The sequence below is a fragment of the Manis pentadactyla genome, chromosome 7, assembly GCF_030020395.1.
Source record: "Manis pentadactyla isolate mManPen7 chromosome 7, mManPen7.hap1, whole genome shotgun sequence".
In the NCBI taxonomy this organism is placed as follows: Eukaryota; Metazoa; Chordata; class Mammalia; order Pholidota; family Manidae; genus Manis; species Manis pentadactyla.
In genome coordinates, this window is record NC_080025.1 from 95773036 (window position 1) to 95798215 (window position 25180).

Here is a 25180-nt window from a genome sequence, read left to right on the forward strand (position 1 = left end):
GCAGAGGCGTCCGGGTGGGCCAACCCTCACCTGGGAGCGAGTCGCCAACTCCATTCTTTCCAGCCGGGCCCCAGGGTCCTGTAGCTCGCCGCCCCGGCAACCCGCTTCTCCAAGGGCCTGGCGCACGAACGCCCGCGGCTGAGCTGCACGCGCGCCCCGCCCGCAGCTCCGGAGGGCCGGGGAGGGGCGCACTTGGCGCCGGGGCAGGGGGGATCGCGCCGCGCCGCCCACTGAGCGCCGGCGCATCGGGCCGCCAGACTCCGGTCACCGACCCAAACTTCGCGGCCGGTGACCTTCGCTTCGCAGGCGGTGTGAGAGTGGGCTGCAGACGGCGCGGCCCGAAGCGGCGGCCAGTCGGGGGCTCCCGGCTCCCCCCTGCAGCGGAGGGAGGGAGTGGAGCGGTCCAGCCGGGTTCCGCGCGGGAGGAATGAGAGGGGTAGTCCCGGCGCAGCCTCCAGCTGGCACGCCCTACCCGCGCGCCGGATATTTGCAGGGTTTAGTCCAGGTGGTGCCCTGCAGCGTGAGCCTCTGCTGCAGTCAGCGTCTCTGGTCCAGGAAAGCTTGTGTGGGGCTGTTTCAGAGCTGGTTTTGTTTTGTTGTAAAGGGGCGGCGTTCTGCCGCTCTCTAAAACATTTGCTACAGGGTTCATTTTGCCAAACAGGCAACCCAGGTTTCTGTAACCAAGTTCCCTGGATAAGAAGATGCAACCACCCCCAGGACTTCCGACGGCCTTTCTATACCGTTGTACACGGAGGCTTCCATCCCCACTTGGCAAAATTCTAGAAGTTAGGTATGCGGATTAATTTAACAAATAGTGGCTAAGCACCTACTATGTGTCAGGCACTCTGCTAGGCCTAAGAACACAAGGCAGAACAAAAGACAGGTCCTGCTCCGCTGGAGCTTACAGTTTGGGAACCAGCCACCCACATGATGATATAAATGTGCTAGTGATACAAACAAGCGCGACGATATTGTAATAACTAATGTGATTAATAATTTAACAGTGAATTCAAATAGTACTATTAATAACAGCGATTATAAGTTCAATAATAATGATGCTTTTAAATTAAGTTTGGAGCTATGATAGATGGGGGGAGGCAAGTGGTACTGTGGTGGTGTAAAATAGGGGGACTTGATTTTGCACAGTTCAAGGAAGACTTAGAGTTATGAATTAAGTGGGTAGAAATAGTGGAAGGCTTAAAGTAGGTATTCAGGAGGGTGGTAAATGAATTATTTAACACTGTGGCCCTTAAGTTCATAGTGGAACACTGTATGCATGAGACCTTCTGCAGTCCTTCTTGACTGCTTGGGATCTGACATTCACCTTTTCTCTGTTGAAGGAGTGAATGGAGTTGGTCAAATATTTACTGAGTCTTCAAGACATCTAGGGGCTGCCCTTTCTTCTTTCATTGGTTCAGCAAACAGGTGTGTGTTATGTGACCTCCATGTTCCAGACCCTGGAGTAGTAAGACCAATAAAACATTGTCTGATTTAAGAAAATGTTTTGTTTTCTTTTTATTGGACAATGTAAATTATTGATTATAGCCACTTCTGTTTTTATTATGCTTGAGTTATCCTTCACATACATCATCTCCTTGAATCCTCCGAACATTCTTCCAGATTTTCTTATTATCCACATTTTTAAAATAAGGGAACAGAATCTAAGATGATACAGTGAGAAAGACCCCTGCTACCCTGCTAGTAAATGCCTCCAGATCCCACATTATCTCCATTATTCTGTTTTTTCCCTTTGGCTGCCAGGAAACTCAGACTGATTTATTATTACATAAATATATTCAATCAGAACTTTATTTATTTATTTTGTTTGGTGCAATTGCTTTCACATGAACCAGTGATTTTATTTTCATTCCTTTCTTTTCATAGTAGGTTGCATCAAATCCTTTTTGGAAAAGGGAGTATAAATCTGAGCCTTCCTGCTTTAGAAATTTGCTGTAACCAGACCTAAGCTTTCAGGTGGCAACCTGGAAACATGCCTCCTTTGCCTGGCAAAGCTCATGCACTTAAACAGTACTTCATCATCGTTTCTTGGTACATTTTGTTGTCAGTTGTGGTTCATTCTGTTTAGGGAAATCCCTAGGGAACATCATCCGGGGCTACCGACAGTTATTGACAGGATTAATAACACGTGAGCACTGGGTTTCAGCATGGCACTGAGAGGATGTCCCTTCCCAGCAGCAATAGTATACTTACTGCAACAGAGGAAAAGGAGTCTCTGTCTGGAGATCCATGCTTGCCTGTTTTTTAAATGTTCTATGAGACAATAAAAACGTGGTCTGTAGCACCTTCAACAAGGTCAGAAATTTGTGATTAGACGCCATCACACATGCTCTAAAGGACATGAAATAGCTGTGATTGGATGTCAGCCCTGGCCCACAGTTTGGGCTCTGTAAAAGGAACCCAAAACACCTCTACCGTGAGAAGGACCTGTGCTCAGTAGTGTAGCTCTGCCCTCCCCTAGAGCTTAGCTGTGGGCAAACTCCTCAGTCCACTCTTTATAATGGAAAATTGGGCCAGTTTGGTGTTCTGGACAATGCAGCAAAGAAACCACCACTGGCAGGAGCTAGAAGCAGTGTGGAATATCTGAATACTGCCCAGCATTATCTATCATGAATAAAAAAAGTGATAAGATGACATTCCTGGTTGTTCTCTATCTCTTGGTATTTGAAACTTCCATCTCATTACGATTAGGTAAGACCTAGCCTTAGAAGGAAGAGACATCTGTAAATTTAAGGCATTCAGAGATCATTTCCAAGTTTTCATAGAATAAAAGATCTAGGAATCTGTAGGAAAATCATCATCTAACAGTGACTGGGAGCCTTTCTGGTCAATTTTGTTTAATTGCAACCTGGTATTCCATCTTCCTGACTTAGTGTGCCAAGACAATGCTGTCATAGCCTCACAATTTAAATAGATTCTGATGATAACCCCTTAAGAGTTACGGTGAGAAGGACCTGAACAGCCAATAACCAACACCTTCATATATGCAGAAAGGTAGACATCATAATGAAACCTTAACGCCATGGTTCTACCAAAACGTCAACAGCGTCAACGACAGAAGCTAATGAAACGAGTCCTGGCTGCCCACCAGGCCCTGTGCTGAGTTCGTCTTTGCCTTATCTCATTTAATCCTTTAACTGTGACAGTTACCAATCTGCTCTTCAAAAATACTGCTGTGAAAATAAATGAAACAGTATTTCCAAAGCACCTGGGAATTCTTAGAGATACTACATAAGCTCCAAATATGATTAATGGAATCTGTGTTTCATAGGTTTTTACAAAATGTTATTAATATTGATAATATGAGTGACTGTAATAACCAGTGTTACTCATGTGAAACCTTTATAAGGTTGTATATCAATGATACTTTAATAAAAAAATGTTATTAATAGTTTAGTCTGTGACCATAAAATATGTTTATAACTAGGCACTGACAATTAATGGATGAAAATGAAAACAGGTTATTCAACAACTCTTACTTTTCTAAGAGCTTATATAAGAAGAAATAGAAATCCATTTCTAATTAGTGAGACCAACAAAAGAACTGTGATAGAGTTTTTAAAGGACTTTTTTCATAATTATATAGGTAGTATTTTTTAAGAGTAATCTATAAAATATCAACATAAAGAGTTCAGAATAAATTTATTAAAATAAATTACTTCTTAAATAACAAAAAGTCATATGACATTAGTTTGATAGAAAATTGCAGAGTATTTTTTTAAAGCAGGGTTTTAATTTCTATTTTGTCAAAGCTAAAATAACCAACTATCTAGCATTTCAGAAGAGAATTTCAAAGTATCAGTATTCATTGTAATATTAAGGAAATTTTACTGCTTCAGCTATGGCCAGTAATCTCAATTATTAGCTAACCCTGATTCAGTATCTGGCAAGCAATGATAGAAAATCTTGGGTCATTAAATGGAAAATTTGGGATTGTAAAAGCAAAACTTCTCTAAATAGTTGGCTCTACAATATTCTGTATTAATACTATATTTTTGGGGGGTAAAAAGATAACTTTCCAGACTTTGTGGAATTTCCAAAGTTGTTACGGATTTATCCTTTTTTACTTGGAAAAATCAAGTAATATATGGGTTCATTAACTCCTTTAAGGCTCCAGTAGATTCTAATGAGCAGTTATGTTTGAAAAACATTACTCCAGACTAGCTCAGTGGTTTGCAAAGTGGGGTCCTGGGACCAGCAGCAGTACATCTCCTGAGCTCTGGTAAAGAAATTCGAATTCTTGGGCCCCAGCCCAGACCTACTGTAGGGGAAACTCTGAGGTTAGGGAGAGCCCTGCAATCTGGGGTTCTGATCCTTGTTTAAATTTGAGGACTGCTGTGGTTGCAATCCAGCCAGGTGACCTTGAGACTAATCACTAAGCTTCATTTTTCTTATATGTAAAATGGGGACAGTGCACACCTGCCCAATCCATGCAACCGTATTCCTACAAAGATGAACATGTAGTATCAGATATGATCGTATTTTGAGAAGGCTGGAGTGGTGGACCCTTGTACTATTAATCGTAATAACCCTTCCATTTATTGAACACTAACCATGTTCCAGGAACTATTTATGCATTACTTCATTCAGTTACTGACATAAACAAGTGATGTACATAAGAGTGTCCTTGTTTTGCAGATGAGGAAACTGATGCTTTGAAGGTTTAGAAATTTGCTCAGAGTGACCCAGCAGAGCCAAGCTAGAACCCAGATGTGTTCTACTGCAAAGCTATACTCTCAGCTTTTTGCCTTCATTAAGGTATCCTGGGGGTGGGGGAGAAATTCAAATTTATATTTAAAAAATGGGAACTAGGCTTTTTACGTACTATCATCCCAACCTACTTATTTACTATGCCTAGAACTCTGATCAATCTTCTCCATGTCTCTGAAAATAATTATTTCTCCATTTAAAGGGCACTTTTAGCAGGTGTCCCCTGCATTGTTTTCAAATATCTTCCTGCCACCCCTGCACACACACGTGTTTCTCTTTTCCAATATCTACATGTGTTCTGGACTGTAACGTGGCTAAATTGTCCTAGATGATTACACGGCTCTTAATCTGAGCACCGTGTCTTTAACAGCTTTCCCCTCTGACCTACTTACCATGTCTGGATTCTTTTACAGCTTCTTGAGTCCGAATGAGCTCCTGACCTTGCTAACCATAGCCCAGCACTAGGAAACTCCTGACAGCAGACAACTCAAGGTCTAATCTTAAAACTATATAGTGAAACTGATAACCATAAATTCCAAGTTGGGCTCAGGAAACAGAGTATTGGGCATTTCTAACAGTTATTTCCAAAGCAAATCATATCTGTATATGAAATATGGACAAGAAGTCATCTACTCTGAAATTGTGTTAAATACGACTTGTTATAGAATGTCATTTTGCAAGCTCAGTCTAGCCACACCCTTATTAACAGGAGGAGGTAGACTGTTTCAATCAGATGTTGACCAAGTAGGCTGAAAGTTATATTTTGAGTCTTTCTGTTTTTTAAGAAAAGCTCCCCTGCCTCTTTCCTACAATTGCTCCCTCTCCATCTTCCCTCTCCGCTTTCTTTCCACTCTAAAACTGTCAAGCATTTTATATACCAGGGTGTGCATTTCTCCACAGAGCTCAGGCAAGAGGATATCTTATGTAAAGGAGGGATAGTTTTAGCAAATCTTTAGGAAAGATTTGCTATCTTGGGGTATGTGATGGCCCAGACAGAATCTGTTATACTTGAAACTTGTTTCCGAAATTAGGAAGGAAAGCAAAACAAACAGAAACCAAGACAATATTACTACTAATAATACATGGAGTTCTACTTTTTCCGAAACAGCTCATGTTCTATTGGCTATTAGTGCCTGGACTCATAGACTAAAATACATGTTCTGAGGAAAGGTAAAGCAGTGTCTACATTACAATCAACAAGGGAATTCCGCCACAAGGATGAAAGGAAAGGCAATGCAAGCAAACCATTTATTTGATATCATAAATTTATCTTTTGCTTCCTACTCCTCCCTTAAAAAAAAACAAACGTTTGAAATAGGTTAGGCAAAAGTCACATGCTAAAATTAGCAGTACCTGAAGTTTATTAATTTCTGGGTAAAACTGTAACTGCTTGAAAGTGTTTAAGAGTCTTCAATCCTCATGAAAACCTTTAACTGAAACCCTGAAGGTGAGCAGAAATATTGGTGGTGACCGATTCTGCTTCAGCATCTTGATCTCAGTTCCCTCCAGCAACACAACTACTGTGCAACCTTGTTTCATATCTCAGCTGGCCTTTCATAGTCATTGTAATCTCTAAGCTTTACGAACCCCCACCCCACCCTGTACCCCCCATTAATGTTGCAAATAAATGACATAGCAACATAGGGTCCTGTGTGGGAGAATTTCAGCTGTGGAAGAATTGATATCTTTTTTACTATGTTAATTCTTCCAATCTATGATCAAATTATATCTCTCCATTTATTTATGTCTCCTTTGATTTCTTCCATCAGCATTTTAAAAGTTTCAGCATACAAGTTTTTAAGTATATACCTAAAGATTCATTTTCTTTGAAGCAACTTTAAGTGGTGGTGTAACAATAGTATTGTAAATGATTTTTAATTTCAGTTTCCATATGTTCACTATACTATATAGAAATGCAGTTGATTTCTCTAAGTTGCTTTTATCCTGTGACCTTGCTAAAGTTGCTTATTAGCCCTATGAGATTTTTTGAGTAATTCCTACAGATTTTCTAAATAGACAATCATGTCTCCTATAAATAGACACAGTTTTATTGCCTCCTTTCCAATCAATATGCCTTTTGTTTCTTTTTCTTTCCTTATTGCAGTGGCTGGATCTCTTAGTATAACACTGAGTAAGATTAAAGAAGTCATTTAAAATGTTTGAATTTTCTAAATTTTTCTCACTTAACTTTAGGTTCTGATAAACTCCTCTCTAGCCCTTTCTGTCTTTGTGCTCTCTCCCTCCTCTTGATGACTAGAACATCTGGTATATGCATATTATTCAGAATATCAGATAGTGGTCAACAGATTTGGTTGTTAAAAAAGGAGGAAAAGTTTAACACTTCTTATTGGGATTAAGAAAGCACTTTATACTTTTTCATCATGACAGCATCATGTGGGGCAGCTACAACCTGAGACAATTCCTATTGGATACTATGGACTGAATTGTGTCCCTCCCCTCAAATTCATCTGTTGAAGCTGTAACCCCCAGTTTGACTGTATCTGTACGTAAGGTCTTTAGGAAGTAATTAAGGTTGAATGAGGTCATAAGAGTGGGGCCTTACTCTGATAGGACTATGACTTTATAAGAAGAGGAAGACATCTCTCTCTCTCTCTCTCTCTCTCTCTCTCTCTCTGTCTCTTCCTCTCTTCCATGTGAGCACACAGAGAGAAGGCACTGTCTACAAGCCAGGAAAAGAGCTCTCACCAGAAACCAAATCAGCTGGCACCTTGATCTTGGACTTCCCAACCTCTAGACCTGTGAGAAAATGAATTCTGTTGTTTAAACCCAGTCTACAGTATTTGGTTATAGCAACCCAAGTTGACTGATACATTGGATACGTGCCATCGATCCTCTGGGGGAAAAGGCCTCCACTACACCTGACCAGCCCATGCCATGATAAAGCATTGGTGGTGGATCTTGTTCTAAGGACCGTGGGATGAGAGCAAAGGAAGTATGGTTCATTTTTTATGCTCAAGATCTCATTATTAGCAGCAGGAAAAATTGCTAGGATTTCCATAATGTTCCATGACAAACAAGTGAAGCTCTCTACCTTGTCCAGGGGATACCTTCCAATATAGAGATAGCATGAAACCCAGAAGGAAAAAATGTCCACAAAGACTGTCAAGCCCAGGGATACCTAGAGAAGTGATTCACATGTTAGTATGCCCAAAAACCTGAGGTGCTCGTTCAAAATGCAAATATCTGCCTTACTCTTTAAGATTTGGATTCAGTAGGCCCAGCATTAGGGTAACCAATCATCGTGATTTGCCCAGAACTGTCCTGGTTTTAACACTAAAATCATGCTACTTGGGAAAGCCCTCAGTTCTGGATCTGCCTATCTCCTGGTAGTCCAGGAATCCACACATTTAATAAGCATTCTAGTAGACTTGGATGCAAACAATCCTCAGACTATACTTTTGGAAATGCTGACCTAGAGAACTGATGTTAACTTACACTTTTTAGCAGGTGGAAGAAGATATCATTAAAGTGCCCCTATGAAAAGAAGTTGATGGACTTCAAGTGCAGTCATTTTTGAGCCAAAATTGTGGATAGGAAGATCACAGTTAAATATTTAAATATACAAACAAAATCCATCAGACTTAGCACCTACTGTCCCCCTTTTTGTAGTATTCCATCCCTCACATTCATGCTCACACCTCTGAATCACCACCTTGCTCTTATCATCCTATCACCCTTATTCCTATCATCATTCTTGTTGACTTCAAACATCCAAATGTTCTATTTCTTGGCATCCTCACATCCTGTGTCAATCAAAGTCCAGTCCAGAAACAGGAACCATGCCATTATTTGAACAGAGAGACTCTAATGTGAAAATTGTTCACTAGCTATAAAATTGTTAACAAGGTAACTAAAAGGGTAAAAAGAGAACACTAAGGTGTCACAGAGAAAGTAACTGCAGTAGGGAGCTACCCTCCCTAGTCTGGGAGGGCAGGGAGGAGGCTAGGATCATCAACAATTAGTAAGAGGAGGGCCTGCAGAGCTGCAATACACCCTCTGAAGAGCAGTGCTGCTTGGCTGGTGCTGGTGTCTGATATGGGCACAAAAAAGCTGGTTCTGCAAGTGTTGTTAAAACTCAAACTAGACTCCGCTGCAGCTATGGGAAATAATTGCTGCCTGGGTATAGAAACACTGCTGGTGTAATATAGAAACAGGAAGTAGCAAGCCCTGTCTTCCTTCTCCAGCCTTGCAGTCTCACTCTAGGCTCCCCTGTTGGCAAAGTGTAACAGGGAGCCATTTGGTATAGCAAAAATGGTTTGCAAAGTCCCAGCCTAGCATCAAAAGGGAGAGTATAGAAAGTGGGTTTGGAGCTAAGGAACAATGGCTTTATAAATGGTGCGGCTCCTATGACATTTTCTTCCACCCCACCTTAGTCACTGGGTCCCACGATCATACTGTTGAGCTTGTCATCACTAGTATCTTCATCACCTCTGAAATAATCATTCCAAACATCTCATGATCTGACAACTACCTCCCGTACCCATAGCTCACCTGCTCTAATACTCCTATTTCAGCATCACTTCAATCTCATTGAAACCTCTAATCCATTGACCCTTGACAGACTTTCACTATGAATCTTCTTCTATGGCTTCACTTTCCTTCTTAAACAGTTTGGATTCCATGTCATGATAATCACTTCCCTACCTTTAACTCCCTGCATTTTCTCTCCCTGTGTCCTCTTTGCCAAAATGCCATCCCTAATTAAGTCCAAACAATCCAGCTCCTTGTGAGCTTGCACCAAAGTGGCTGAATACCATGACCCTAAATTTCAAATGGGTTCTGAATATTCCTCAACAATTTGACTGTATCTCCCTGGTGTTTTTACTTTCCTCCTTTCTCAAATACTGTTCCACATTTTACAACTCCTCTTTCTCCTCCAGTGTCATTCACACCACCTGCCCCCCCATCTCTGCCACCTAATGCCCTTTCTTCACATTTAATGGCAAAAACAAACAATCATATGGCAGCTCCCTCAGTTTCTTATCACTAGATAGACCAACCCAGCTATATCTGAGCCTATGTTTTGCTTTCCCTCTTACAAAGAGTGTGACATGACCCTGTTTCTATCAAAGATCAGCCCCTCTGCTCGGTCCCTGGCTTTCATGTCTCTTCTTTCCAAGGACTTCACTTCTGCGATTATCTCTTCATCTCCTGTAAGTAATTTCTCTCTCAGATTATTGCCTGTGGTTCATGAACTTTAAATAGCTTCAAAACTTGAAAGAAAAGAAAAAAGAAAGAGAGAGGAAGAGATGGAGGGTGGGAGAGAAAGAGAGAAGGAAAAGAGAGAGTGAGAAAGACCAAGAGCCTTCCTTTGATTCCACAAGCCTCTTCGAGCTCCTAATCCATATCTGTCTTCCAGTTCACAATAGAACACTCTGGAAGTTGCCTGTAGTAGCCTCCTTCAGTTTCTTATGTCCCAGTCCTTCCAGTACCCAAATTAATTGGGCTTCAGTCAGCATTAACAAGGACAACCACATAGCCAATAATGATGGTAATTTCTCTGTCTTTATCATTCATAATCTTTCAACAGCAATGGACTCAGTTGGCCACGTCACCTCAGTTTCTGACACACCATGTGCTCTGGTTCCTGCATCTATCAACTCCTGCTGTTTCCTCTGCTGGCCCTCCTCTGTATGACCTCTAAATGTTACAATGCCCAGAGCTGGATCCTGGGACCACTTCCCTGATCTACTTAAACTCTTCCTCTAATCAATCTCATCCAGTGACTCCCGATTTATGTATTCAATTGTCTGTTTTTTCATATCCACTTGGATTTTTTTTTTCAAATTTCACTTACTACTTGTTTGTTGCTAGTGTAGAGAAGTACAAATGCTTTTTGTATGTTGACTCTGTATCCTGTGATCTTGCTAAATTCACTTATTAGTTCCAGGAATTTTTGTAAGATTCCATAGGCATTTCTATCTATACAATCATGGCATCTATAAATAATCATATATTAGTTCTTTCTTACCAAACCTCATGACATACCTTACAAATAATACCAAAAAGGAAGCTAATACAGCATTATTAACAAAAGTTCAAAAGCACTATATCAGTTTGCTAGATCTTTCACAAGAGACCACAGATTGAATGACTTAAACAACAGAAATTTATTTTCTCACAGTTCTAGAGACTCGGAAGTCCAAGATCAAGTTGTTAGCAGGTTTGGTTTCTTCCGAGGCTGCTCTCCTTGGTTTGCAGGTGGGTATCTTCTCACTGTGTCCTCATATGGTCTTTCTCTATGCATGTACATGTCTGTGTCCTAATCCCTTTTTATAAGGATGCTGGTCTTTTGGATTAGGGCCTATCTATATGACCTCATTTTACCTTAATTACTTCTTTAAAGGTCTCCAAATATAGTTACATTTTGAGGTACTGGGGGTTAGGATTTCAACATGTGGATTTTGGGTGGACACAATTCAGTCTATAACAAGCACTCTAGGGATTAAGAGAGATTACTTGATAATAAATGGAATTTATAATAAATATGTGCTTTTGTATATCTTCCTAAATAATCTCAAACATATAGAAAACACTTTAAGAATTACAAAGAGAAATTGACAAGTCCATAATACTAATGTGAGAGTTTTTAAGTATATCTAACTCTGGGAAATTTGTAAGTCAGGTTTATTAAATATTGGGAAGAACATGGAATATAAACACATATACTTATAGGATACACATATCCTACAACATATTCAAAATTGACCATGACTAGGCAATAATTTTCAGAGTCAAAATCACATCTATTATGTTCTCCAATCTCAATGCAAAAATAAATTAGAAAATTAGAAATCAACAACAGGAAGATAAAGAAAACAAAACCAGACAGTTAGAAAACAAAACTTTGCTTCTAACTAACTTGTAGGTCAACGGACATAAAATACAAAATATCAAATAATACTGAAAAATATTCAAAGCACTGCCAATCACAACTTGGGACATGCAGCTAAAGACAAATTTTGGGGAAATATATATTATTAAAATGCATTTCTTAGAATACAAGACACATGTAACATAAATGAGCTAAGCATTCAGCCAAAGGTTCAAAAAAAAGGTAGAATAAATTCAAAGAAAATAGAAGGAAAGAAATAGTGAGATAAAAATAACAATGAATAAAGTGGATAAGAAAGGCAATATAGTAAAAAAACAAGCTGATTCTTAAAACACACAAAAGAAGTTTATGAGCCTCTGACAAGACTGATGACCAGAAAAACAGAGAAAAGACACAAATAAATCTGGATACAAAACGAGCAAATGCGAGGAAATGGGCTTTCCTGAGCCCTGGGAAGCTGGAGGAAAATAGATACCCTAAGTATCCCAGGCACTAAACTGCTTTTTCTCCTCAAGTGAAAATAAGGCCTTTGAGATGCACCAGTATGCTTTAAGATACAAGAAAGCTCAACATTAAAGTGCTTCCTTAAATAGAACCAATAAGCAGTAAATTGGGGTAAGCTCTTCTTGAAGAGGACCATGAAAAGATCAGCAGTAAAGCACAAAATTAGGCTTCTCAGTTGCCCAAGAGCACTCTTAGGTTGTCAGTGTCTCTGGCTCACATGCCCCATAGAGAGGTCCCAGGATTAGGGGAAGCTGCGCAAGATCAACTATCTCTGCTCTTGTCCAGTCTCACCACTTCCTTTCTGCCAGGATTAAGAATTTAAATTGCCAACTTACTCTGTGTGTATGTGTGCTGTGTGTGTGTTGTATGTCTTCCTTTCCATCTATAGTTCATGAATGCTACATTTGGTGTCATAATTGGGACTTGCCTCATTTCCATTCTCTCTGTTGCCTCAGTAATATTTGGAATGAGCATCTGGAAGCTGAAGAAGAGAATACTGAGGACCCCAGGCAGAGACAGGATAGCCTCTGTGTCCCTGAAGGAGTAGTGTTGTAGAACCTGCCCAGTTTTCCCCTAACTCCCAACAGGCTCTGCCCAATGGTTACCTAAAGAGCACTGAGCTGAGGAGGGATGCCACCAGCCATGGCTCCCTGGCTTCTCAGAACCACGCAGCCAAGGTGGTTGGTTAACCAAGGATCCCTAAATGATGAGGAGGCCTAAAGATTGGGTTATGGCAAGTTGTCTTGAATGAACACCAGTATTTGACACCTGGAGCCACAATAGTAGGAAAGGCTGAGAGACTAATGGTGCTTTAAACACCCAGCAGACATCTGATTGGAGACTTCCAGGCAGAAATTAGATCATTTCTGATGTTTTCTTATGCATGAGGGAGAGCATGGATCTGAGAAAGCTTTTAAAAGAAAGAGGAAGGTAGATCACAAAGAAAAAATAAAAATCTTATTGACTACTGTATTATTTTTTCTTAAAAAATTTAATGACAGGTTCTCAAGGCTTAAAGATGGAGGCATGATTGGTGAGACAGAAACCTCCTCCCAAAACCACATATAATATGAAAATATAGCAAATACATCTAATCCTGAGAGAGCAACAGGAAACAGGAAAGAAGACTGTGGCAGACTTCCTATACCTGGGGAAAACAGCAGACCTCAAGGAAAAGGGTAAAATACCAAAGCTATGATCTGAGGGACCCAAGCCCTTTCCCCACCCCAGCTCACCGGAGAGAGGAAGAGAAACACAGTGGGGAGATGGAGGTCTAGGACTGCTGAACACCCAGCTGTGGAAGCACGAACCTACATTACATGGTGCTCTGTAGATTAGTGGGGTTGGAAAGCTAAGGCAAGAGGAATACTTGGAGAAACTGAGATTCCAGCTGCTTGTGGAAAACAGGGATCCACATCTAGCCGCTCTTGGACAAAAAAACAGTAAGCAGTCTGAGAGACTTCCTAACAGCAAGAGGGCTGCTAAAAGGACAAGGACTGCACAGAGCTTGCTGCTCAGGAGAAAGGACAGGTAGACAGAATTGTCCAGGTACACTCTGCCCTGCAGGTTGGGAACTTTCAGGAGCTTCAGGTACTCCATCCCCCTGGCTGGCTAAGAAGGTACAAGGCCTCTAACTATGATACCCAGCCTGCTGTGTCCTTATCCTGCCTGGCACTGACTCACAAACTAGCTGCCACCTGCCATTGCACAAGGCCAGCCAGAGGGTGGCCCTGCCTATGGCAGTTACAAGCACAAAGCATAGAGGCTTCTCCTTGCACACTTGGCCCACTGACCCTGGCAGTGGAGGGAGACACTACAGCGGAGAAGTAGGAAAGAGCTGAGCTCTTTGCTCTTGACAAAACCAGCACTACTTGCCTGCAGCCCCCACCATCGCTCCAAGGGCTGAGCAGCTCCAGAGAGTAGAGCTTCTGAGCACTAGAGGGTGCCACCTACAAATATGAAATGTCAAAGGAACCTGGTTCAAACCAAAATCCCACAAACACCAGAAAGAGGCCCAAGTGAAACTGAACTGATTAATCTTCCTGAAAGGGATTTCAAAATAAAAATCATAAACATGCTCATGGAGCTACAGAAAAATATTCACGAACTCAGGGAGGAATTCAAGAATGAGATACAAATGTTGAAGAATACAGTATCTGAAATGAAACATACAATGGAGGGATTTAAAAGCAGATTAGGATTCAATGAAGTAAAGCTGATGGTAAATGAAATATAAATTAGAGAACAAGAATACAAAGAAGTTGAGGCACAGAGAGAAAAAATAATCTCTACAAATGAAAGAATATTAAGAGAAATGTGTGACCAATCCAAAAGGAACAATATTTGCATTATAGAGGTACCAGAAGAAGAAGAAGAGAGAAAAAATATTTTTCTAAGGTGGAAACTGTCTTTGAGGAGGTAATTGCTGAGAACTTCCCCAATCTGGGGAAGGAGATAGTCTCTCAGGCCATGGAGGTGCACAGATCTCCCAACACAAGGGACCCAAGGAGGACAACACCAAGACATATAATTAAAATGCCAAACATCAAGGATAAGGAAAGAATATTAAAAGCAGCCAGAGAGAGAAAATAGATCACATACAAAGGAAAACTCATCAGGCTATCATCAGACTTCTCAACAGAAACCTTACAGGTCAGAAGGGAGTGACATGATATATTTAAGCAGTGAAGCAGAAGGACCTCAAACCAAGAATACTCTACCCAGAAATATTATCATTTAAATGTGAAGGAGGGATTAAACAATTTCCAGATAAGCAAAAACTGAGAGAATTTACCTCCCAAAAACTCTCTACAATGTATTTTGGAGGGACTACTATAGATGGAAGTGCTCTTAAGGCTAAATAGCTGTCACCAGAGGAAATAAAACCACAGTAAAGAAAGTTGGACAATTAATTACTAAACAGATGCAAAATCAAATCAACTACCCCCAAAGTCAGTCAAGAGATAGACAAAGAGTACAGAATATGATACCTAATACATAAAGAATGGAGGAGGAAGAAAAAGGAGGGGAAAAAAAGAACATTTAGATTGTGTTTGTAATAGCATACTAAGTGAGTTAAGTTAGATTCTTAGATAGTAAGAAAGTTAACCTTGAACCTTTGGTGGTCACGAATCTAAAGCCTGCAATGGCATTGAGTACATACCTATCGATATTCACTCTAAATGTAAATGGTCTGAATGCACCAATCAGAAGATATAGACACTGAATGGATAAAAAATAAGACCCGTCTATATGCTGCCTACAAGAGACTCACTTCAAATGCAAAGACATATACAGACTAAAAGTGAAGGGATGGAAAAAGATATTTCATGCAACTAATAGAAAAAAATCAGTCATTGCAGTACTTGTATCAGACAAAATAGACTTCAAAAAAAAAGAAAATAATAAGAGACAAAGAAGGATATTACATAATGATAAAAGGGTCAGTCCAACAAGAAGATATAACTATTATAAATATCTATGCACCCAACACAGGAGCACCTACATATGTGAAACAAATACTAACAGAATTAAAGGGGGAAATAGAATGAAATGCATTCATTTTAGGAGACTTTAACACACCACTCACTCCAAGGACACATCAACCAGAGAGAAAATAAGTGAGGAGACAAAGGCACTGAACAACACATTAGAACAGAGGGACCTAACAGACATCTACAGAACACTGCACCCAAAAGCAGCAGGATACACATTCTTCTCAAGTGCACATGGAACATTTTTAGTAATAGATCATATACATATACTAGGCCACATAAAAGAGCCTCAGTAAATTCAAAAAGATTGAAATTGTACCAACCAGCTTCTTAGACCACAACAGTATGAAAGTAGAAATGAATTACACAAAGAAAATGAAAAATCCCACAAACACATGGAGGCTTAACAACATGTTTCTAAATAATCAATGGATCAATGACCAAATAAAAACAGAGATCAAGAAATATATGGAGACAAATAACAACAATAACTCAACACCGCATTATCTGTGGGATGCAGCAAAGGCTGTGCTAAGAGGGGAGTATATTGTAATACAGGCCTACCTCAGGAAAGAAGAACAATCCCTTAAGAACAGTCTAAACTCACAATTAATGAAACTAGAAAAAGAAGAACAAATGAATCCCAAAGTCAGTAGAAGGAGGGACATAATAAAGAGTAGAGCAGAAATAAATACAGTTGAAAAGAATAAAACAATTGAAAGAATCAATGAAAGCAGGAGCTGGTTCTTTGAGAAAATAAACAAAATAGATAAACCCCTAGCCAGACTTATCAAGAAAGAAAGAGAGTCTACACACATAAATAGAATCAGAAACAAGAAAGGAAAAATCACTATGGACACCTCAGAAATACAAAGAATTATTAGAGAATACTGTGAAAAATTATATGCTAACAAACTGGATAACCTAGAAGAAATGGACAACTTTCTAGAAAAATACAACCTTTCAAGGCTCACCCAATAAGAAACAGAAAACCTGAACAGACCAATTGCCAGCAATGAAATTGAATTGGTAATTTAAAAACTACCTAAGAACAAAACCCCCAGACCAGATGGCTATACCACTGAATTTTATCAAAAATGTAGTGAAGACCTAATACCCATCCTCCCTAATGTTTTCCAAAAAGTAGAAGAAGAGGGAATACATCCAAACTCATTCTATGAGGCCAGTATCACTCTAATACCAAAAACAGGCTCTGATACCACAAAAAAAGAAAATTGCAGACCAATATCCCTGATAAACATGGATGCAAAAATACTCAACAAAATATTAGCAAATCAAATTCAAAAATACATCAAAAAGATCATTCATCATGATCAAGCAAAATGTATTCCAGGGATGCAAGGATGGTACAATATTCAAAAATCCATCCACATTATCCACCACATCAACAAAAAGGACAAAAACCACATGATCATCACCATAGATGTTGAAAAAGCATTCAACAAAACTCAACATCTATTAATGATAAAAACTCAAAAAAATGGGTATAGAGGGCAAGTTCCTCAACATAATAAAGGCCATATACACAACAAACCCACAGCCAACATCATACTTAACAGCGAGAAGCTGAAAGCTTTTCCTTTAAGATTGGAAACAAGACAAGGATGCCCACTCTCCCCACTTTTACTCAACGTAGTTCTGGAGGTCCTAGCCATGGCAAGTATACAACACAAAGAAATAAAAGGCATCCATATTGGTAAGGAAGAAGTCAAACCATCACTGTTTGCAGATGACATGATATTGTACATAAAAAAACTTAAAGAATCCATCCCAAAACTATTATAACTAATAACTGAATTCACAAAGTTGCAGGATACAAAATCAATACGGAGAAATCTGTTGCATCCCTATATACTAATGATGGACTAGCAGATAGAGAAATCAGGAAAATAATTACATTCACAATTGCATCAGAAAGAATACAATACCTAGGAATAAACCTAACCAAGGAAGTGAAAGACTTATATACTGAAAACTACAAGACACTCATGAGAGGAATTAAAGAATATACCAATAAATGGAAATATACACCATGCTCATGGATAGGAAGAATTAATGGTGTCAAAAAGCAATCTACAGATTCAATGCAATCCCTATCAAAACGCCAATGGCATTCTTCAATGAACTAAAGCAAGTAGTTCTAAAATTCATATGGAACCACAAAAGACCCTGAAGAGCCAGAGCAATCCTGAGAAGGAAGAATAAAATAGGGGGGATTATGCTCCCCGACTTCAAGCTCTACTACAAAGCCACAGTAATCAAGACAATTTGGTACTGGCACAAGAACAGATCCATAGATCAATGGAACAGAATAGAGAGCCCAGATATTAACCCAAGCATATATGGTCAATTAATATATGATGAAGGAGCTATGGACATACAATGGGGAAATGACAGCCTCTTCAACAACTGGTGTTGCAAAACTGGACAGCTACATGTAAGAGAATAAAACTGGATCATTGTCTAGCTCTATACACAAAAGTAAACTCAAAATGGACCAAAGACCTGAATGTAAGTCATGAAACCATAAAACTCTTAGAAGAAAATATAGGCAAAAAATCTCTTGAATATAAACATGAGCCACTTTTTCTTGAATGCATTTCCTCAAGCAAGGAAAACAAAATAAAAAATGAACAAATGGGACTATATCCAACTAAAAACTTCTGTATAGCAAAGGACACCATCAGTAGAACAAAAAGGCATCCTACAGTATGGGAGAATATATTTGTAAATGACATATCTGACAAGGGGTTAATATCCAAAATATATAAAGAACTCACACATCTCACTACCCAAAAAGCAAATAACCCTCTTAAAAATGGGCAGAAGATATGAAGGGACAATTCTCCAAAGAAGAAATTCAGATGACCAATAGGCACATGAAAAGATGCTCCACATCACTAATTATCAGGGAAATGCAAATTAAAACCACAATGAGATATCACCTCACACCAGTTATGATGGACAACATCGAAAAGACTAGGAACAACAAATGCTAGTGAGGATGTGGAGAAAGGGGAACCCTCCTACACTGCTGGTGGGAATGTAAACTAGTTCAACCATTATAGAAAGCAATGTGGAGGTTCCTCAAAAAACTGAAAATAGAAATACCATTTGACCCAGGAATTCCACTCCTAGAAATTTACCCAAAGAAAGCAAGATCTCAGATTCAAAAAGACATATGCACCCCTATGTTTATCACAGCATTATTTACAATAGCCAAGATATGGAAGCAACCTATGTGTCCATCAGGAGATGAATCGATAAAGAAGAGGTGGTATATATATACAATGGAATACTATTCAGCCATGAGAAGAAAACAAATCCTACCATTTGCAACAACATGGATGGAGCTGGAAGGTATTATGCTCAGTAAAATAAGCCAGGCAGAGAAAGACAAGTACCAAATGATTTCACTCATTTGTGGAGTATAACAACGAAGCAAAACTGAAGGAACAAGACAGCAACATACTCACAGACTCCAAGAAGGGACTAGCAGTTACCAAAGGGGAGGGATGGGGGAGGGTAGGTTGGGGAGGGATGGAGAAGGGGAATAAAGCGTATTATGATTGGTATACATGGTGTGGGGGGGTCATGGGAAGACAGTGTAGCTCAAAGAAGAGAAGTAGTGACTCTGTGGCATCTTACTACACTGATAGACAGTGACTTCAATAGGGTATGAGGGGGACTTGATAATATGCATGAATGTAGTAACCACAATTTTTTTTTCATGTGAAACCTTCATAAGAGTGTATATCGATGATACCTTAAAAAAATTTAATGACAGATATAGTAAATACATTCTCATGAAATTCTCAAACTATATAGACATATCAAGAATAAAATCTTAAAGTTCCTCTTTAGTCCTGTCACTCCACAACACACACATCAATCCCCAGAGGAGGTCTTGAGTCAATGACGTGTGTCTGCCCATTTCTTTTTAGCGGATTTACATATGTGATACATGATTACTGTTAAGCAAAGTTTCTGTTTTAATGTTTGTGAGTCAACCTTCCTGTTCTTTTCAGATTAGACCCTCTAACTTCAGAAAAATGTGTAGTGTCCTTGGAGCAGTATGGCTTGGTGGAGCCAATGGAAGTTTTAAAAACAGAGTTCAGAGTTCAGGGTCACACAGACACTTTTCTTTTTGGAAGAGATGCTTGTTTTTTAAGAAGTTAAAATTTCAGTATGTTTTTTGCAACTTCCTGTGAGTCTATAATTATTTCAAATCATAAAAAAATAATTAACGTTTTAGAGGCTAGCATATGGTTCAACATATTTTCTTACCCTGGCTCTGCAATCCTGGAAGTGTGCGCCAAGATGGAACTTCTATTGACCTGGGTCTCTGGGTAACTGTGGTGAGCAGAACCTCCTTGCCCTCCGGTGGCAAGTATTTAGCATACATGAGAAATACACTTTGCTGGGTTCAGCAAAAACAACAGCAAAAATAACAACAAACAAAAATACAAGCGGATCACCTTCTTGGGGGAACCCACCTGCCACCTGGTAAGGCGCTCAGGCATCTTAGGAAGAGGCACAGTGGTGAGGAAATGGAGTATTGGGCTGACAGCCAGTGTGAAATAGAGAGCTTCCCCAAACCAGGCGAGTGAGCTGACAGGCAGGCCTTCCTGCTGTGCAGCCTTTAGAGGATGGTGACAGGAGGAATCCCCTGGAGCCAGAGCAGCCCTGCTAAGCCACTCCCGGATTCCTGAGCCTCAGAAACTGACTGAGATAAACTTTTGCTGTTTAAAGCTGCTTAATTTGAGGCTAACTTGTTATGCAGCAAGAAGTGTAACGAATATGCAATGGCAGGGCTACATTATGACCCTCGCGGGCCCTCTGCACCTGGACCTGTGTAGGTGCCCTCCTCCACGAATACTAAAAATTCTATTTTGTGATCATGAAGACACAGAATTCAGGCTGGATTTGTCACTATAAATTCAATATTACTGTAGTCATTGTTTTCTTCTGATTTTAAAAGAAATCAATACATATTTTTTAGGCCCTGAAATATCATGGGCCTGTGCCTTCTGTGTCAAATGGATGGTAGCCCTGCACACGAGCACAGCGTGGGAGGGACATGCAGTTACTGAGGAATGCTGAATACTGAAGAGTAAGTTACTGGCCTGAGCATGCTCAAGCCGAAGCAAGGAGTGTAACACCTGGTAGAACTGTTAGGATTTGGGCAAACTCCGCTCTCACACCTGTGGGTCCTTTCGGGTCCTACATCTCAGGTAACCAGAGGGAGACCAGCCAATTGAGTGGGGAACTGAGTACAAGCTGCTCTAAGTTATTATGAGAAGAGCTGAGGAGATCTGTGTACATATGGGACTTTGGTATATGATTAAATCGATACTCAAAATTAATGGGGAAAGGAAAGACTATCAGTAAATATTGCTGGGATAACTGGTGAGCCTTTTGGAGAAATTTTTTACATTGAATTGACTGGTTTACCTATAGCAAAAAAATGTTTTTAATTCTATGTAATAAATCACCACAGCAAAGCTAAAAGATAAGCAGCCTTTCGGTTAAAGATGCCAAATTGACCATCTTTATCTTTCCTCCTCAAGGTTCCACTAAAATAATTGTGAAGTCATAATCAAAAGTGTAAGCCCTCAAGGGCAAAGAGAAGGAGAAGAGGAGATAACAATGGATGGGAGATTCTATCCATTTTGGGGAGAAGCATGTCAAAGGGGTGACTGGTAATGATTTAGCAGAGTGGAAGCATCTGAAGCAAAAAGCCACAAGAGGACAGGGAAGAAACGTGAGCTAACTTGTGTCAACACCTGGAGACGCTCAGGACTCGGAGGCGCTGAGAAACGCCTAGGACAGGGTGAGGTGTCACTCTGTAAACATGGAGACTGGTTAACAGTCTCTGCGGAGTGTGGCTGGATTGGGTCCCCACACAGATTCCCTTACTCCTTTGTCAGCCGGGAACCCAACCTACAGGCACAGGTCAGCACTTCCTTCTTCAGAGGCGGGGCAGCCTGCGGGAGGAGCACCTCGCATCCTGACATCTGAGGGTCCCCCAGGGAAATGTTGGTGCTCTGCCCTGCTGTCCTGAACTGAAGCCCCCTGGCCAACAGTCAGGGCTAGGCCACCAGAGCTTCCAGTCAGCATTTTGCGGGCTCCTCTTGAATATAAACAATAAACAAAGAACACCAGACATTTCAGGAGAGTCTCCAACATGGAAGAAATTCAAATAAGCCAACAGGAAAAATAAATCGGCCGAAAAGGAGATAATTCATACACTAGAAGAAATATTTTTAAAATCTTTTTTTTTTTAATCCTCAGAGATACCAGAAGATATAGTACACCCATATATAAGAACAGGATTCATGAGAAATGAACAATAAAAGATTAATAAAATGTTCTTAGAAATTAAAAATATGATCAAAATAAAACTTTCAGTGAAATGTTTTGAAGACAAGGTCTGGGAAATCTCCCAAAAAGTAAAGAGAAAAGAAAAAGAGATGGAAAGAATTAGAGAAAAGCAAAGAGGCATATAGCATTAGTGCAGGAGTTTCAGTATTTTATGAAGGTGAGCTTCATAATGAGAGAACAAGAAAAATAGAGTGGGAAATGAGATAGACAGACAGACAGCATGGAAAAGGGAGGGGCGGGGGCTGGTGGTGGTGGAGGGGGGATCCAGAAATGAAGAACATGAATGTACAGACTGAAAGAAGCCACTGACTAGCTAACACAAGTGATCATATATACTCTTCATTTTCAAATCAATATGAAATTTCAGAACATCAGGTATAAAAAGATCTTAAAGGTTTAGAGAAAGAACAGATTACAAGTACCAGAAAAACATCAGACTTCTCAGGCAGTCTGGATCTAGAAGAAAATGAAGTATTTGCAAAATACAGAGAGAAAATGATTTTTAACTACAGTAAAACTAGCAAGTTGGTCTAAGTTTAATGTAAAGCCATTATTTTTATACAAGCAAAACATACTTCCCAGGTATTAGAGGATGGATCCAGGCAAACCTAGGGAGTAAAATTAGAGTGGGATCTAGAAGGACTAGATGCAGTAGGAGAAGTGGGGTGGTCGGGGGTAAATGCTGAACAATAACTATAAGGCAGGCTGAGAAGGCAATGAATCAGATTGGAGTAGGGCAGAGAGCTCAACAGGAAAAAAAGGGAAACTGAAAAACATGTGATCAGACGGAGCATTTGGGGAAAATAGAGGATAGGATGTTATTCAAAGAAAGAGGTCGTTTGAAACTTCAACAAAAATACAAAGCTGTCCTATAAAGAAGCTCTATTCACTTTAATATTGAGTAGTAAAATTTTAAGGCATTTACATTTTCCTGTGCAATAACCAATCTTAAATATTCTTTAAGAATAATTTTTAGAGACCACATCCGCACCTGAGAGAACCCAGCGCCTCGCGAAGGGGGTAAGATACAAGCCCCAGCCCAGCGGGAGCCGAGCGCCCATCCCCCCAGCTCCCGGTGGGAGAAGAATAGGCAGAGCAGGAGGGAGACGGAGCCCAGGACTGCCGAACACCCAGCCCCCGCCATCCGGGCCAGAGCGCAGACACAGTACGTGCCCAGGGGACCCTGGATGCTAGGAAAACAGGGCAGCAAGAACAGTGAGCGGGCACTGGAGGCCGGGCGCCAGAGAACGTAAGAAAAGCGCGCGACCAACTTTTTTTTTTCTTTTTTCTTTTTGCTGCTTTGTTTTGGCAAGCGCTTTCTGGAAGTCTTAAAGGGATAGGGACCCCAATACTAGGGAAACAGGGCAGCAAGACCGGTGAGCAGAGGCCTGAGACTGGCGCCGGAGAAAAAAGAAAAACAAGCAGCCACCTTTTTTTTTAATTAAAAAAATTTTTTTTTTTTTATTTAAAAATTTTTTTCTTTTTTTTTTTTTTTTTTTTTTGGTGGTCGTTGTTTTGTTTTGGCGGGTGCTTTTTGGAAGTCTTAAAGGGGCAGGGCGGGACACTTAATCCAGAGGTAGGGAATCCAGGGATCTCTGGGCACCCTAACCCCTGGGCTGCAGGGAGCAGGGAGGCCCCTTTACAGAGATAAATAGCCTCCCAGCAGCTCCTGCTCCAACGTGACTCCACCATCTTGGAGTAGCAGCCCGAGCCAGGCCACGCCCACAGCAACAGCGGAGATAAACTCCATAGAAGCCAGGCAGGAAGCAGAAGCCCTGTCTGCGCGCAGCTGCGCAGCACGAGCCACTAGAGGTCGCTGTTCTCCCAGGAGAGGAGGGCCACAAACCAACAAGAAGGGAAGTTCTTCCAGCTGTCACTCGTCCCAGATCTGCAAACTATTCCTATCACCATGAAAAGGCAAAGCTACAGGCAGACAAAGATCACAGAGACAACACCAGAGAAGGAGACAGACCTAACCAGTCTTCCTGAAAAAGAATTCAAAATAAGAATCATAAATATGCTGACAGAGATGCAGAGAAATACGCAAGAGAAATGGGATGAAGTCCGGAGGGATATCACAGATGCCAGAAAGGAGATCACAGAAATGAAACAAACTCTGGAAGGGTTTATAAGCAGAATGGATAGGATGCAAGAGGCCATTGATGGAATTGAAATCAGAGAACAGGAACGCATAGAAGCTGACATAGAGAGAGACAAAAGGATCTCCAGGAATGAAACAATATTAAGAGAACTGTGTGACCAATCCAAAAGGAACAATATCCGTATTATAGGGGTCCCAGAAGAAGAAGAGAGAGGAAAAGAGATGGAAAGTATCTTAGAAGAAATAATTGCTGAAAACTTCCCCACACTGGGGGAGGAAGTAATCGAACAGACCATGGAAATACACAGAACCCCCAACAGAAAGGATCCAAGAAGGGCAACACCAAGACACATAATAATTAAAATGGCAAAGATCAAGGACAAGGAAAGAGTGTTAAAGGCAGCTAGAGAGAAAAAGGTCACCTATAAAGGGAAACCCATCAGGCTAACATCAGATTTCTCAACAGAAACCCTACAGGCCAGAAGAGAATGGCATGATATATTTAATACAATGAAACAGAAGGGCCTTGAACCAAGGATACTGTATCCAGCACGACTATCATTCAAATATGACGGTGGGATTAAACAATTCCCAGACAAACAAAAGCTGAGGGAATTTGCTTTCCACAAACCACCTCTACAGAACATCTTACAGGTACTGCTCTAGATGGGAGCACTCCTAGAAAGAGCACAGCACAAAACACCCAACATATGAAGAATCGAGGAGGAGGAACAAGAAGGGAGAGAAGAAAAGAATCTCCAGACAGTGTATATAACAGCTCAATAAGCGAGCTAAGTTAGGCAGTAAGATACTAAAGAGGCTAAACTTGAACCTTTGGTAACCACGAATCTAAAGCCTGCAATGACAATAAGTACATATCTTTCAGTAGTCACCCTAAATGTTAATGGGCTGAATGCACCAATCAAAAGACACAGAGTAATAGAATGGATAAAAAAGCAAGACCCATCTATATGCTGCTTACAAGAAACTCACCTCAAACCCAAAGACATGTACAGACTAAAAGTCAAGGGATGGAAAACATATTTCAGGCAAACAACAGTGAGAAGAAAGCAGGGGTTGCAGTACTAATAT

General features: G+C 40.4%; 1 protein-coding gene across 3 annotated transcripts in view; it reads right to left on the minus strand.

Moving 5' to 3' along the window:
• Nucleotides 1–412, minus strand: part of CDCA7L (cell division cycle associated 7 like) — a 39921-nt gene extending 39509 nt beyond the window's left edge. For 2 of the 3 annotated variants that reach the window (XM_036877370.2, XM_036877364.2), the window contains exon 1: nt 31–412. In XM_036877370.2, the coding sequence (XP_036733265.2) occupies nt 31–246 (216 nt within the window). In that variant the 5' untranslated portion in view covers nt 247–412. The remainder of the gene's footprint in view (nt 1–30) is intronic. The other variant, XM_036877377.2, reaches the window with a different exon arrangement.
• Nucleotides 413–25180: the final 24768 nt, after the last annotated feature.